Source organism: Pezoporus flaviventris, unplaced genomic scaffold (genome assembly GCF_033815535.1).
Source record: "Pezoporus flaviventris isolate CSIRO_AGI_PZ_B2104156 unplaced genomic scaffold, CSIRO_AGI_Pfla_v1 ptg000078l, whole genome shotgun sequence".
NCBI classification, from domain to species: Eukaryota; Metazoa; Chordata; class Aves; order Psittaciformes; family Psittacidae; genus Pezoporus; species Pezoporus flaviventris.
The window spans coordinates 15,786,998-15,798,697 of NW_026892626.1; the positions used below are offsets into that span (position 1 = coordinate 15,786,998).

Here is an 11,700-nt window from a genome sequence, read left to right on the forward strand (position 1 = left end):
CAGCATCACCTCCCGGAGCCCTACTGGGACAAGCACAGTGGCTGCTCTGCCTGAAAACACGTATTAAGAAGCATCTGATTTCACCAGGGCCCCAAGGGAAGGGAAACATCTCCCCAGGCAGGTCTCCAGCCACCCGCATTCCTGCCGGGTCCCTTGCCCCATGGAGCCCCCCACACTCAGCCCCTTGCACCACCCCCTGGGCAGGCAGGGAGGGCGAAACCGCGATTTCAAGGGCCATTAAACACCGATGGTATTTCCCTTGAAGCATCAAAACGTGACCAAGAAGAGCCGGCGGCAAACCACAGCCAAAAATCCCACCACCACCAGCCCGGGAGCCCAAATCCTCCCAGAGGAGGAGCGGGACACAGCACAGTCCAGTACTGCATCTATGTTATCCCAGTGTCTCCTATCAGCAAAGTGATTTTAGCATGGATGCAGATGAGATGAGCAAATTGTGCTTCTGCTGGCACTGCCGACGGCAAAGCCTCCACTGCAGAATCTGCGGGCTCAGCAGAAGCACAATTTTGCCATTATAAGGACGGCTACAGTGGGATTTTGCTGGCACAGCAAAGCTATCCTGGGAGGAGAAGGGGGTTTATATATTTATTTATTCCCCTATATACCTGGCCCAGCCGTCTGGAAAACTTCTCCCCCGGCACAGCAAGCCGAGAAGCAGGGACAGTCTCCAATCCACCTTAAATCCCTGCATTTGAATGCACATGCTAATGTGGAAGCAGGAAAGCAAGCACACTGAAAACCTCTCGTCCCTCCGCCTGATCGATTCACAACTCTGGATTTAACACCAAGTCAGCTCTGCTCATGAAGCTGTGTCCCTTTTCCTGGGCACTAGAAAGCATTTCTGAAGTGTATTTTCACGTCAGAAGCCAGGCATCCTTTTATGCAAGCACGGATTTGTTCTGGTAGCCCCCCCCCCATACGCATTCCACCCAAAAAAGGATACCTCAGTACATGGCAAAAAGCAGGTTTTTATTGTTATCCTTTTAAACCCAGAGGTATTTATGCATGTGGAGGGGATTTGCTCACGCACAGACCCGCTGCCTGGCAAGGACGTAGTCCCAGAGCACCCCTTTGCAACTGAGCCCAAGGAAGCCTTTTCCACCTCCCCCAAAACACAACAACACGGCACGGAGCAGACCGCACTCGCTTGGACCCCAAGCCTGTGGCATGGGGAAGGAGCACAGCCATCAACCCCATATTTTAACCTGGAGAGTAGAGCAAGCTACTGCTTTAACAGACTCAACCGCCCAACTCTGTCGATCGCAGCCTCTTTTTGTGCAAGCTCTTCCCAGCAAGCTCGGCTGCCAGGGATGAAATTCCATTGCAAACAGTCACCTTCCTCCCGCAGCCCTCGGCAGAAAGCTGTTGGGAGCACCCCGCTGCTCCCCGGCCCCCACAGTCCCCCTGCCCTCCTTGGGGACGGGGACATGGGACAGCAGCCCGATCGCCCAGGGCTGGCTCGCCTCCTGCCCCAGGCTCCAGCTCACTCCTCCCTCTGTACGCGTCCAACAAAGGGGCTTCTGTCCCCATCCCCGTGGACTACACAGCGTCCGGAATGCTGCCACGGAATAGGAACCCCCCCAGAGAAGAGCTGAGGCTCCAGGGTCACTGAACACAGCCCTGGTCCTGTATTTTGGCACTGGGGCAGAGCCCGGTACCAAACAAGCCGAGGGTACAGGAAAAACAAGGAGCTGGTGCTGGCAATAACTGGATTCTCCAATCTGGATTCTCAACTATGGCCAATCGTGCTATTTTTACAGGGGTGTATTTATTTTAGGAGGACGCTGGGATGGAGTCAACAATCTCTTTCTTCAGCCCGGCGGTATTTAAAGATCGGTTTGAACTGGCTCTATTTAAAGGCTTTGCCTCCTGCCCACTTTTCTTAACCCCTTGCACAAGCCTCTGCTTTCCACCCTTCCAAACCCCTCCTAAAGCTAAAGCAAAATGAGAAAAACACCACGAAAAGAAGTCCCAACAAAAACGCACACACCAAGATCAACACGGCAAACACAAAGCTACAAAGGGGCCCTCCGAAGCAGGAAGCAATCATCATTTCAAACGATATTGTTAAAGCCGTAAAGGAAAGAAAATAAATAGGAAAAGAAAATAAATCCCTGCCTATCCCATCACTGTGTAATGGAAGTTTCGACTGTTAATTGTATGGAGCTCTTTAATGCCATTTAGGGTGGCTGGGAATGTTTAGGCTGCTTGGGAACGGCTGTGCCGAAGCGATCATGCCGGGGAGCGCGCAGGGAGAGCCGGGCACTGAGGTGGTGCAGGGGATTTTCAAAAAACAAGGAAAAGGGCAATAAAAATACTAAATCCACGTGAAAAAGTAAAAAAAAAGAGGGATCACAAACTCCCTTTTTGCTCTGTGAGGAGCCCAAATCCGAGGCTCGATCCCCATGCAGTGGGATCGCTTGCGGCGAGAGCAACGCACGGGCAGCTTAGGGAGGCCAGAGCTCTGTGCTTCCCTCCAAGGGCCGCCTGGATTTCAGGGAAGCACCAGAAAAGGAAACTTTGGGAGGAGAAATAACAACAACAAATAATTTAAAAAGCATAAAAATCACCCAATAAAGAATTAACAGCAAAAAAGAAACAACCCGCACTCGGTTTGGCTTCAGTTATCCAGATGCATTTTTGCAGAGATCGTGTTTTGCTTTAATATGGAGGGAGAGAAAAATGCCCAGGATGAAAATAAAAGGAGGGGGAAAAAACACCAAGAAAAAGACAAAAGGGAAGGGAAAAAGGTGTTTGTCCATGTGCTTGGCTTCAGAGCCCTCCGCTTTACACCTCTCCCCTTAGCACCTGGGAAATTGGCACTGCCACCTAGTCTAAACCTAATAAATCTCTTTGCCTCGATTCGGGCTGCTTCCTTCTGTGCAGATGTTGGCAATCAGGTTTGCAAATTTCAAAGTCATTCATCCCGGGCGGCTGGGAGAAAAGCAGGTTTATTATTGCAAAACCTGTCACCCTCCCAACGCCTAAAGTAAACTCCGAGTCACCTCTCCACGCCCAGGGGAAAGAAAGGGAAAAAGAATAATAATAGAGAGAGGCAGAGAGGGAAATCAAACGGTCAGAAATCCCTTGTGTCCTCCCCAGGACGAGCTCGGCAGCAGCTCGCCAGGATCCCGCCTTATCCCACCCTGCGAGACGCTGGGAACAGGGAAAGGGCGGAAAAAGATCAAAATCCGTCTCAAAAATGGAGTCATTTAAGCAAATAAATAAAAAGCTGAGTGGGGAGGAAAGAGAGAAAGCTAAACAAACGCCGTGTGATTCAATGTCTGCTTTTTACTCAGTGGAGAAGCAGACATGGGGCTCCGTGAGGATGAAGCACAATGAGTGGAAGGGAAAACGTATGAAGAGGGAGAAGTTTTGTTTGCGGGTTTAGAAAAAAATATAATTATTTAAAAAATAAGGATAAACAAGGGGAAAAAAAAAAGGAAAAATGGAAGAGAAGAAAAATTCCCCGATACCCGCATAGGCAGCAGAAGGGAGAGCACCAAAACTGCCCCATTTTGCCCCATTTCCCCAGCCCAAGCAGGGTTCTTCTCGCCCACCCGTGCCAGAGCCCCTTTCCCCGCTGCAGCCCAAGCTGCTGCTCTCTGGCTTTCCCCAAAACAGGATTTATTCCACGAAACACCCTCGGCAGGGATTTTCCCCGAGTGCCAACAGAACCGTGCACTGGAAGGGGGAAGTTTTATCGTCTGGGAGCAGTATTTTTCCCCATTCCCCATTTTTTTTCTTTCACTTTCCCTAATTTTTCCTTCCCTCCCCCCCCCATTATTATCTCTTTTCTCCTATTTTTTACCACTTTTCCTATATTTTCCCCTATTATTTTTTACCCTTTTCCTTAATTTTTTTCTTTATTATTTATTCCCTTTTTCTCTATTATTTCTCCCCACACTATTATTTTTCCTCCCTTATTCCCCTACATTTTTTTTCCAAATCCAACCCCCAAAAAAGCAGAAAACCCTTGGGAAAAAACACGTGAAAAAGCTGCCAGCACACATAATCCCTCTTATTACTGTATTTTTGCGTGTGAAGCCGCGGAGGCACCGGGAAAAGGGGAAGCGACGGGAAAACTACCGGAGGTGGGATGGTGGGGGGGGGCCGCAGAGCCTTACCCGGGTGGGAGTGGAGACTGACGCCCGATGCGAGGAACTTGCCGGGCTGGAGGGCAGCGGGGAGCCCGGCAGCCATGGGACCAGCGGCGGGGGCCAAGCGCCCGGTGGCTCCCAAGCGATGGCTCTCCATGGCCAGCCCGGAGAGCAGCGGAGGGGGGCCGTGCACCGAGCGGGGGGGCCCGAAATCTCGGCCATCCATCATCCACTCGCCGGCTTCAAGGAGTCTCCCGGATCGCTGTCGGTGCCCGCCACCGCCTTCCCCCCCCACCCCCCCGCCCCCCCAACCCCCCCCTCCTTCTCCTCCCCCAAAAAATCAGATGGTTCTCAAAAATAAGGCGTCCAAGCGTCCCATGGCGCGGTGCAGGGAGACGGAGCCAGCCCCGGCGCGGCGGTCTCGGCGCTGCCTGCAAACAGAGAAGCGGGGTGCGATGAGGAGCCTGCTCCGAGCCCTGCTTCCCGGCCACCCCCAAACACCCAAATAAAGGGAGGAAAACTTGCGGGAAAAAGGCGGGGGAAATAGTTAAAAGTGTTTAAAAACCCTACTTTTCAATGAAAAGGGAATTCGGCATCGCCAAAGCCAAACGCAGGGGAAGCAGCGGCAGCAGAGCCCGCACCGCGGCTCCAATGGGATCGGGCGGCGGGGAAGCGGCTTTGCCGTTCTCCTCCCAAAATTACATTAAATAACAATAAAAAAAGAAAAACACCGAAAAAAAAACCTAAACCAACACTGATAAACTCCCTAATTTTCCTTTTTTTCCTATTTTTTTCCCCTCCTGGGGCTGCTTTGCCCCGCCGGGAGCCGCCCGATTGGGACCAGGGCTCCGGTATCGCCCCGCAGCCTCGTTTCTTGCCCTTTCCCCCCCCCCCCAACCCCGCATTCCCAACGCTCCAAATGGCCGCTTGGGTTTTGTTATTTTTTTTGGGTTTTTATTCTTCTTTTTCCTCCCGTTTTTCCCGCTCGGAAACAACCAAACCCCCAAAGGGTAAAAAATACACAAACATACAGAAAAATAAAGACCTAATCGTGCTTGTAGCCTGATGAAACGATCCCACGCCCGATCCACCGGGTTTTACACCGGAATAGAGAGGAATGATAAACACCGAGGGGAATAAAGTGGGGGGTTTCTCCCTATTCCCCCCCCTTCCAGCGCTCAGAGAGCCCCGGCCCCGCCGCCCTTCCCGGCTCCGAGCCTAGAAGGGGGTGACCTGCCGAGCAAAAAAAAAGTGGTTAATTAAATAAAATAGAACGGGAAATAATGGAAAACAGTAAGAAAAATCCCATCGGGTCGTGGTTTTCTTAAGTTTAGCTGAAAAAAAATCGGTTTAAATTCAATTAAACGCTGCCTGCGTGGCTCAGCGGGGCGAGTCTGGCCGCGGGGCTGCGGGATCGCGGCTCCTAAGTGCTAAAAACAGAGGAAAACGGCTCAAAAAAGGGAGCAAAAGGCGGCCCGGGATGTGTTGGGCAGGGAAGGGTACGGGGGGGTCCGGTTCCTACCTCAGCGCGGTCAGGCCGCCTGGTCGCGGGGCATGGCGGCGGCAGCGCGGGGCTGGGGCGGGGGGTGCCGGCTCGCCGCCCTGCCCGCCGCCCGGCCCGGCTCCGCTCCGTTCCTCTCCTCAGCAAGGGCAACGCGGGAGCGACGCGGCGGCAGCAGCCGCGCCATGGAGCGGCGGGGGCCCGCCGAGCTGAGGCAGCATCGCCTCCACACCACACACACACACACACACACACACAAACACCCCCTTACACACACAACCCCCCCCCTCCTCCTCGCTTAAAAAAAAAAAAAAAAAAAGCGAGGAAAAAGGGAAAATTTAAAAAAATACGGGGGGAAAAAAAAAAAAAAACACAACACAGGAGAGCGCGGGAGGAGAGAAACGCTAAACCCCACCGAGGAACGGGGGGGGGAACGGGCGGCGCGGCCATGAAACGCGCATTGTTCTCAACGCGGAACGGGGCTGCCCCAACGCCCGCCCGCGCCTCGCCATTGCCCATCCGCGCTGCCAGTCAGCGGCGGGTAAACAGGCGGCCGTTTCCAGGCCCCCCGCTCCCCCTCACGCTGAGGCGCTCCCGCCGCCCGTTTCCAGGCTCCCCCATCCCCTCTCCCTCCCTCCCTCCTTAGTCTCCCGCTCGGAGCTGGCGGCGGTTGGAAGGGGAAGCGGGATGGGATCGGGTCCCCCCCCTTCTTGCACCGCTCTGAGGTGTGACGGGGGGGGGGGGGCAACGCGACCCCTTCTACCCTTTATTATCCGCGGGGTTTAAATCAATCTTCCCCCCCCCCGTCCCTCCCCCGTCCCTCCCCTTCTCCCTTTGCCACGGCCGGGACGTGAGGGCCCCCCGGGATGAGACTGAGGGGGAAGCGCCGCCGGGCCCTCTCCCACGGCCCCGCCGCGGACAAAGCGGCCTTTGAGGGGGAGAAGGGGAGAGGCCGAAAAGGAGGGGGGGGGGGAGATTGATCCCTCCCTGCGGGCCCCGCCCCATAAAAAATGTAAAAATAGGGTGAAAAGGAGGAGACAACACCCTCCCCCCTCCGATTTAACCAAAACTCCGCTTTTTCCAGCTGCTTTTAGCGTTACAAACGGGCGGGAGAAGCGGAGCTGCCCGCCAAAAGGGGGGGGGGGGGGGGGGAGAACGGCCCTGGCTCTGCCTTCCCAGTGTCCAGCCCAACTTTTACTTTTGTTTCCTTCTTTTTCGTCTTTCTTTAATGTGTTTTTAACTTCTCCACGCTGCCCTGTGCATCGGGGGGGGGGGGGGGGGGGGGGGAAGCAAGCACCTCATCATTCGCAACGCCCCCCCCCCTTGAGCTTCCCAACCCACCGCCCGCTCTTTATTTAGTTAAAACTCGGCTTTTATAACGAAAAAGGGGGAGGGGAACATATTTAATCCCGGGATAAATTAAATAATACCGATAAAGCCACCCCCTTACACGTCCGGACGGGGGAGTTTGGAGGCGAACGGCACAAACGGGGCAGAAACGGGTCCCGAAACGGCCCCAGAAGGGAGCCTGGAACGGTTCCCCTCTTCCTGCTCCTCGGCATCGCCTTCCTCGAAAAGCTCTCACGCTCCGAAAGGCGCTGTTTTAACGCCAATATATGTATATATATATATGTTTTTATTTATATCTAAGAGCAAAACCTGGCTGCGTCAGAAGCGAAGCCTCAAACCCCGATGTTTCTAGGGGGAGGGCTGCTTCCCCCCCCCCCCCCCCCCGCCCTTTTCTGTTTAATAACCCAAAAAGTGGGGAATTAAGAGGCAAAAAAATACATATATTAATGGCTCGATAGCTTTTATGTGGCTTTAAAAGCCTATTTTATACATATTTCATGCCTTCACGCCCGGACCTCCCCGTTACTGTCCCCTGGAAGGGGGGGGGGGCTGGCATGCCATAAATCAGGGGCATGCTAATAAAAACCTTGCTCCCCCCCCATGGCTCCGGTCCTTCCTCCTCCTTCTCCTCCTCTTCCTCCTCTTCCCCCGGCCGGGAGCCATCTTGTAGCAGCAGCTCCGGGCTGGGGCTGCTACAAAGCACTGACCCCCACCATGCCTTCAAAATACCCCCCCCCCCAATACCTATACATATATATACACATATTTTATTGCTATTATCATTATTACTATGGTTTCTCCCGCTGTGTTGTGGCTGCACTGAGGGGGGGTGCACCATTTTCCCACCGTTTCCCAACATTCCCCCCTCTTTTCCCACCTTTATTTCCACTAAGACGGTGTCTGTATGTGTGTGTGTGTCCCCCGCATTGCCCCTTGGAGAGGGGGGGGTCCCTCAAAGGGGGCTATACCGCAGCTCCCGAGGGGAAGCTGGGGGGTAGCCACCGCTCTCACACTTTTCCCTCTCAAGCTTTACCGCAAACACTGTTTATGTCCCAAAATACCTATTTTTGGTCAAAATCATTGGCGGGGGGGAGGGCGCGTTGTCGTGTATGTGTCCCCCGGTGCCAGTGCCCCAGGGTCCCGGCAGGTTCCCACGGTGCCGCCCGCCCCGGGGGGTGGGGGTGACAACCCCCGCCCTGCGCCCAGCTCCTCTCCCTCCATCCCTCCCCTTGGGTTCTTTTCCCTTATTTTTGTTTATTTTCCGGTTTTTCCCCCTTCTTTTTTTTCCAATTTTTCCGTTACCACCGCCCTTTTTCCTCCACTTTTTCTCCCCCCCCCTTTTTTTTCTCTTTTTAATATTTTTTAAACTTTGGGGGTGTTGTTTTTTTTTCCTCTTGTTTTTTACTTTTCCTTTTTTCCCCTTTTTTTCTTTTTGCCCTTTTCCCCTCTTATTCCCCCCCCCCCCGCCTTTTTGTCTTTTCCCCCTCCTTTTCCCCCCCATTTTTCCTCTCTTCAGCCCAGCCACTCTTGGAGCAGCGCAGAGCTCACAGCCCCCAGTCCTACAATGACCGTTGTGTCGTTACCCCCTCCAGGGATGCAGGTAGGATGGAGGGGGGGGGCTGTCTAGAAACATGAGAGACAAAACTGATCCCCCTATTTGTGGGGCTGCCAAGGCTTGGGGGGGGACACACTCACCTGCTCATTGCTATGGGCTTGGAGCAGAGAGGACACCCCCCCTCCAAAAAACACACACACACCCCCATTCCCTCCATCCCCAGCTCGGCTGCGCATCCCTTTCTCCCGGCGTTTTTAACGTGCTTACTACACGTTTCCAGGGTGGGTTTGGAGCTATATTTAAAGCGTGGAGTCAGTGGCTGGATTTAGAAATCCAGCCATAAATCACGTTAAAACACGGTCGGCGGCGAGCCCAACGCATCGGCAAAGCCTTGCCCTCATTTCATGCCTCCCCCCCCCCCCAGCCTTAAAAGCAGCACTGAGTTTGACAGCAGGGGGTTGTGTGTGTCGTCGTCCCGTCCCGTCCCCCCCCCAAATAAACCCCTACAGGGGGAGGTGGGATTTGAAAGCAAGGGGGACCCTGCTGGGGTTTATTCCGATGAATCCCATGGGATTTATTCATCGATGGGGGGGGGGGGGGGGTAATTCAGATTCCCACCCCAACCCCTTGTACATCCGTGTGGAGGGGGCTGCAGGGTGGGGGGTCCCGAGGAGGAGATCCCCCTGGGGAAACAGCTTGGGAACCAAGGGAAGAATTCCTGATTGATGACCAGAACAGCTCGAGATTTCACTTTTCTCCATAAATCCTGGCTGATTATAAGTCCTGTGCTCAGCCTGGCTGCGGGCTTTGCATTGCATGGGGCAGTGAGGGGAGCCCAAGAAACGTCCTCCCCCCCACACCCCTCCAGGGCTGTACCCAGTGCCCAGGAGCCTGCAGCAGCATCACATCCCATGGATGCAGCATCCCCACATCCCATGGATGCAGCATCCTAATGCCCTGCCAGTGTGGGAGAAGAGAGGACATGGTTGGTGCCCCCCCCCCCCCTTCCCATCACAGCAGTTCCGACCCTACAGCTCCAGGGTTTATAAAGCCAACCATCTCCCAAACCACAGCTGGTTTTCAAGTCCGAATAAAGCCTGATGGTTTCTTCCTTGCCTGGCATGGGCAGGCGGGTGTTTATCCACAAAACCACCCCGCTTTCCCACTTTGCCACCTGCATATCCCCCCAGATCCAAACCTAGGACCCCCCCAGTGTCAGGACCTGGACCTGTGCTGGGTGCCCAATGCTTTCACAGCCCCCTGGTACCGGCTTTTATCAAAGATAGACCAGATCTTTGATAGACCAGGGTGCATTTATTTTCTCTTCTTTTCCCTTTTACCCAATAATAAGCTTTTTTCATCCAAGATGGGGGGGGGGGGGGGGGTGGAAATAGGCAGGGAGCAGGGAGGAGGGCTGACATATACAGCCCATGGAGAGCTTTGAGAGGAACGCGATTCCCAAAGCTGTAATTACTGCCTGCGTTTTTTTGGCTACAGATCTGCTGCTAAATTGGTTGGAAGGCACGGAAATGGCAGTTACACCTTTCAGCAGGAAAAAAATGTGCTTTGGTGGAGAAACGTGCCATGGGAAACCCTCCCCAAATCTGCAATCCCATCTAGCACCCCAGCCTTACAGGTATGCGCGTTTAAAACAAGCCTCCATCCAAGCAAACGGGAATGCTGAGCTCCAAAGGGCAAGATCTTCTACATCAACGGAGTAAACTGGGGATTTATCCCTTGATCTGTCACTTAAATCCAAAACACCCTCCTGGATGCAGGACACGAGCAGTAGCATGTGCTATTTTGAGGTTTGATATCAAATAGATACCCTTGGCTTCAGCGTTCCTCCCGTAGCCCGGCCCACAGGAGCTGCAGGTACTTTCGTATGCATACAAAGCATTTGGAAATGGAAAATATTCCCAGCTGCTCTTTGCCGTTGCGACAGGGGGGGAGAAGGAATCGTGGGGCATGTTAAGGAATATTAAAAGCTGTGGTTTGAAGCTCCTAAAGCATTTACTCAGCGGGAGATCCAGAGAAAGAAGTTTAGAACTTAACTGCAGACTTGTGTGCCTTTGCTCTGTCCTTCTTAAAATTCACCTCTCCTATCTGCTTCTCATTTCAACAAGCAGAGCCCTCCAGGAACTGGAAAATCCAGATTTGCTGCATCTCCCAGGGAGACGATTTCCTACGTGCCCCCCCAGCACAAGGGTCCTACTGAAGGTTAAACTTGTGAGTGCCCCTGGTTTTGCACTGATTTAATCTTCCCCCCCCTAAATAAAAGACATGGGAAATGCTGGTGAAAACTGCACCCATGCTGCTGACTGGTCCCTGGCTCAGTCCTGTCCCAGAGCCAGGTGTTAAACGCTCGTCCCCACATCATGCCCTGGCCTGCTGCAGCTTCCCCGCCTGAAAGCAAGGTAAACCCATTCACCTCCCTGGGGTACATTATCGTGGCTTAAAATCAACACTCACAACCGTATTTTCAAATCCCTTCATGAAAGGCACCAGGAGCAGGAGGTGTTATTAGGATAGATCTTTTTGCCTTTTAACAGCTGTTAATTGCCATTAAACCCAAACATCCACAGCCTCATTGGAACGGCATCTGAATCCGTGTCACATCGCAAAGCCTGCATCAGCGCTCAGTCTTGCTTCCTCCTACCTGCCAGCAAGGTGCAATCGATAAATCCTCTCTCAGTGGTAGTTAGCTTGCACACTGGGACCCATTTTTGGTCCCCTGCTGCCAGGCTTTCTCCTTTGCCCTCCCCACGATGCTGCAAGTCATTGCACCAGACGTGCCATCACTGTAAGAAACTCAGACCCCGCTCCCTCAAGCAGAAAAGAAGATGGGATGCAAAACCTGTTCCCAAAAATACGCCGAAGAAGCAAGCAGGAACCTGCCCGCGAGGAAATGGGTCCCCGAGGCTGAAACCAGCCTGCAGCTGCCAGTAAAAGCACGTGCTGGGTGTCACAGGGATGGGAATAGCTGTGACGAACGTGGAGTAAATCAAAGCCATTAACAGGCAGGGCTGGGAGGGAGGCTGCTATCCTTGTCCTCCTGGGGCTCCTTTCCATGTTCCTTTTGGGGGCTGTATCCATAGCATCCTTCCATCACCTTGTGACCCAGGATCTGGGACCACCGTGAGGAGAAGCCAGGCCCCCTTGGGAAAGTGTTAGGG

At 53.6% G+C, this 11,700-nt stretch overlaps 1 protein-coding gene and 1 long non-coding RNA gene across 8 annotated transcripts in view; one reads left to right on the top strand and one right to left on the bottom strand.

Moving 5' to 3' along the window:
• The window catches only part of TNRC18 (trinucleotide repeat containing 18), a 55,848-nt gene extending 49,980 nt beyond the window's left edge, over positions 1 to 5,868 (bottom strand). For 4 of the 5 annotated variants that reach the window (XM_061473480.1, XM_061473481.1, XM_061473478.1 and 1 more), the window contains exons 1-2: positions 5,641 to 5,868; positions 4,146 to 4,549 (exon numbers count right to left, since the gene is read on the bottom strand). In XM_061473480.1, coding sequence (XP_061329464.1) covers positions 4,146 to 4,347 — 202 coding nt within the window. In that variant the 5' untranslated portion in view covers positions 4,348 to 4,549; positions 5,641 to 5,868. Of the gene's footprint in view, positions 1 to 4,145; positions 4,588 to 5,640 lie in introns of those variants that run through there. The other variant, XM_061473477.1, reaches the window with a different exon arrangement.
• Positions 5,869 to 8,718: 2,850 nt separating this feature from the next.
• Positions 8,719 to 11,223, top strand: LOC133279780 (uncharacterized). Of its 3 annotated transcripts, XR_009746983.1 has the most exons (4): positions 8,719 to 8,805; positions 10,022 to 10,160; positions 10,654 to 10,941; positions 11,026 to 11,137. It is a non-coding gene; the product is annotated as an uncharacterized LOC133279780 (long non-coding RNA). The 3 variants fall into 3 exon arrangements; XR_009746982.1 differs by lacking the exon at positions 8,719 to 8,805 and having other exon boundaries at positions 9,783 to 10,160; positions 11,110 to 11,223; XR_009746981.1 differs by lacking the exon at positions 8,719 to 8,805 and having other exon boundaries at positions 9,783 to 10,160.
• The last annotated feature ends 477 nt before the right edge of the window (positions 11,224 to 11,700 follow it).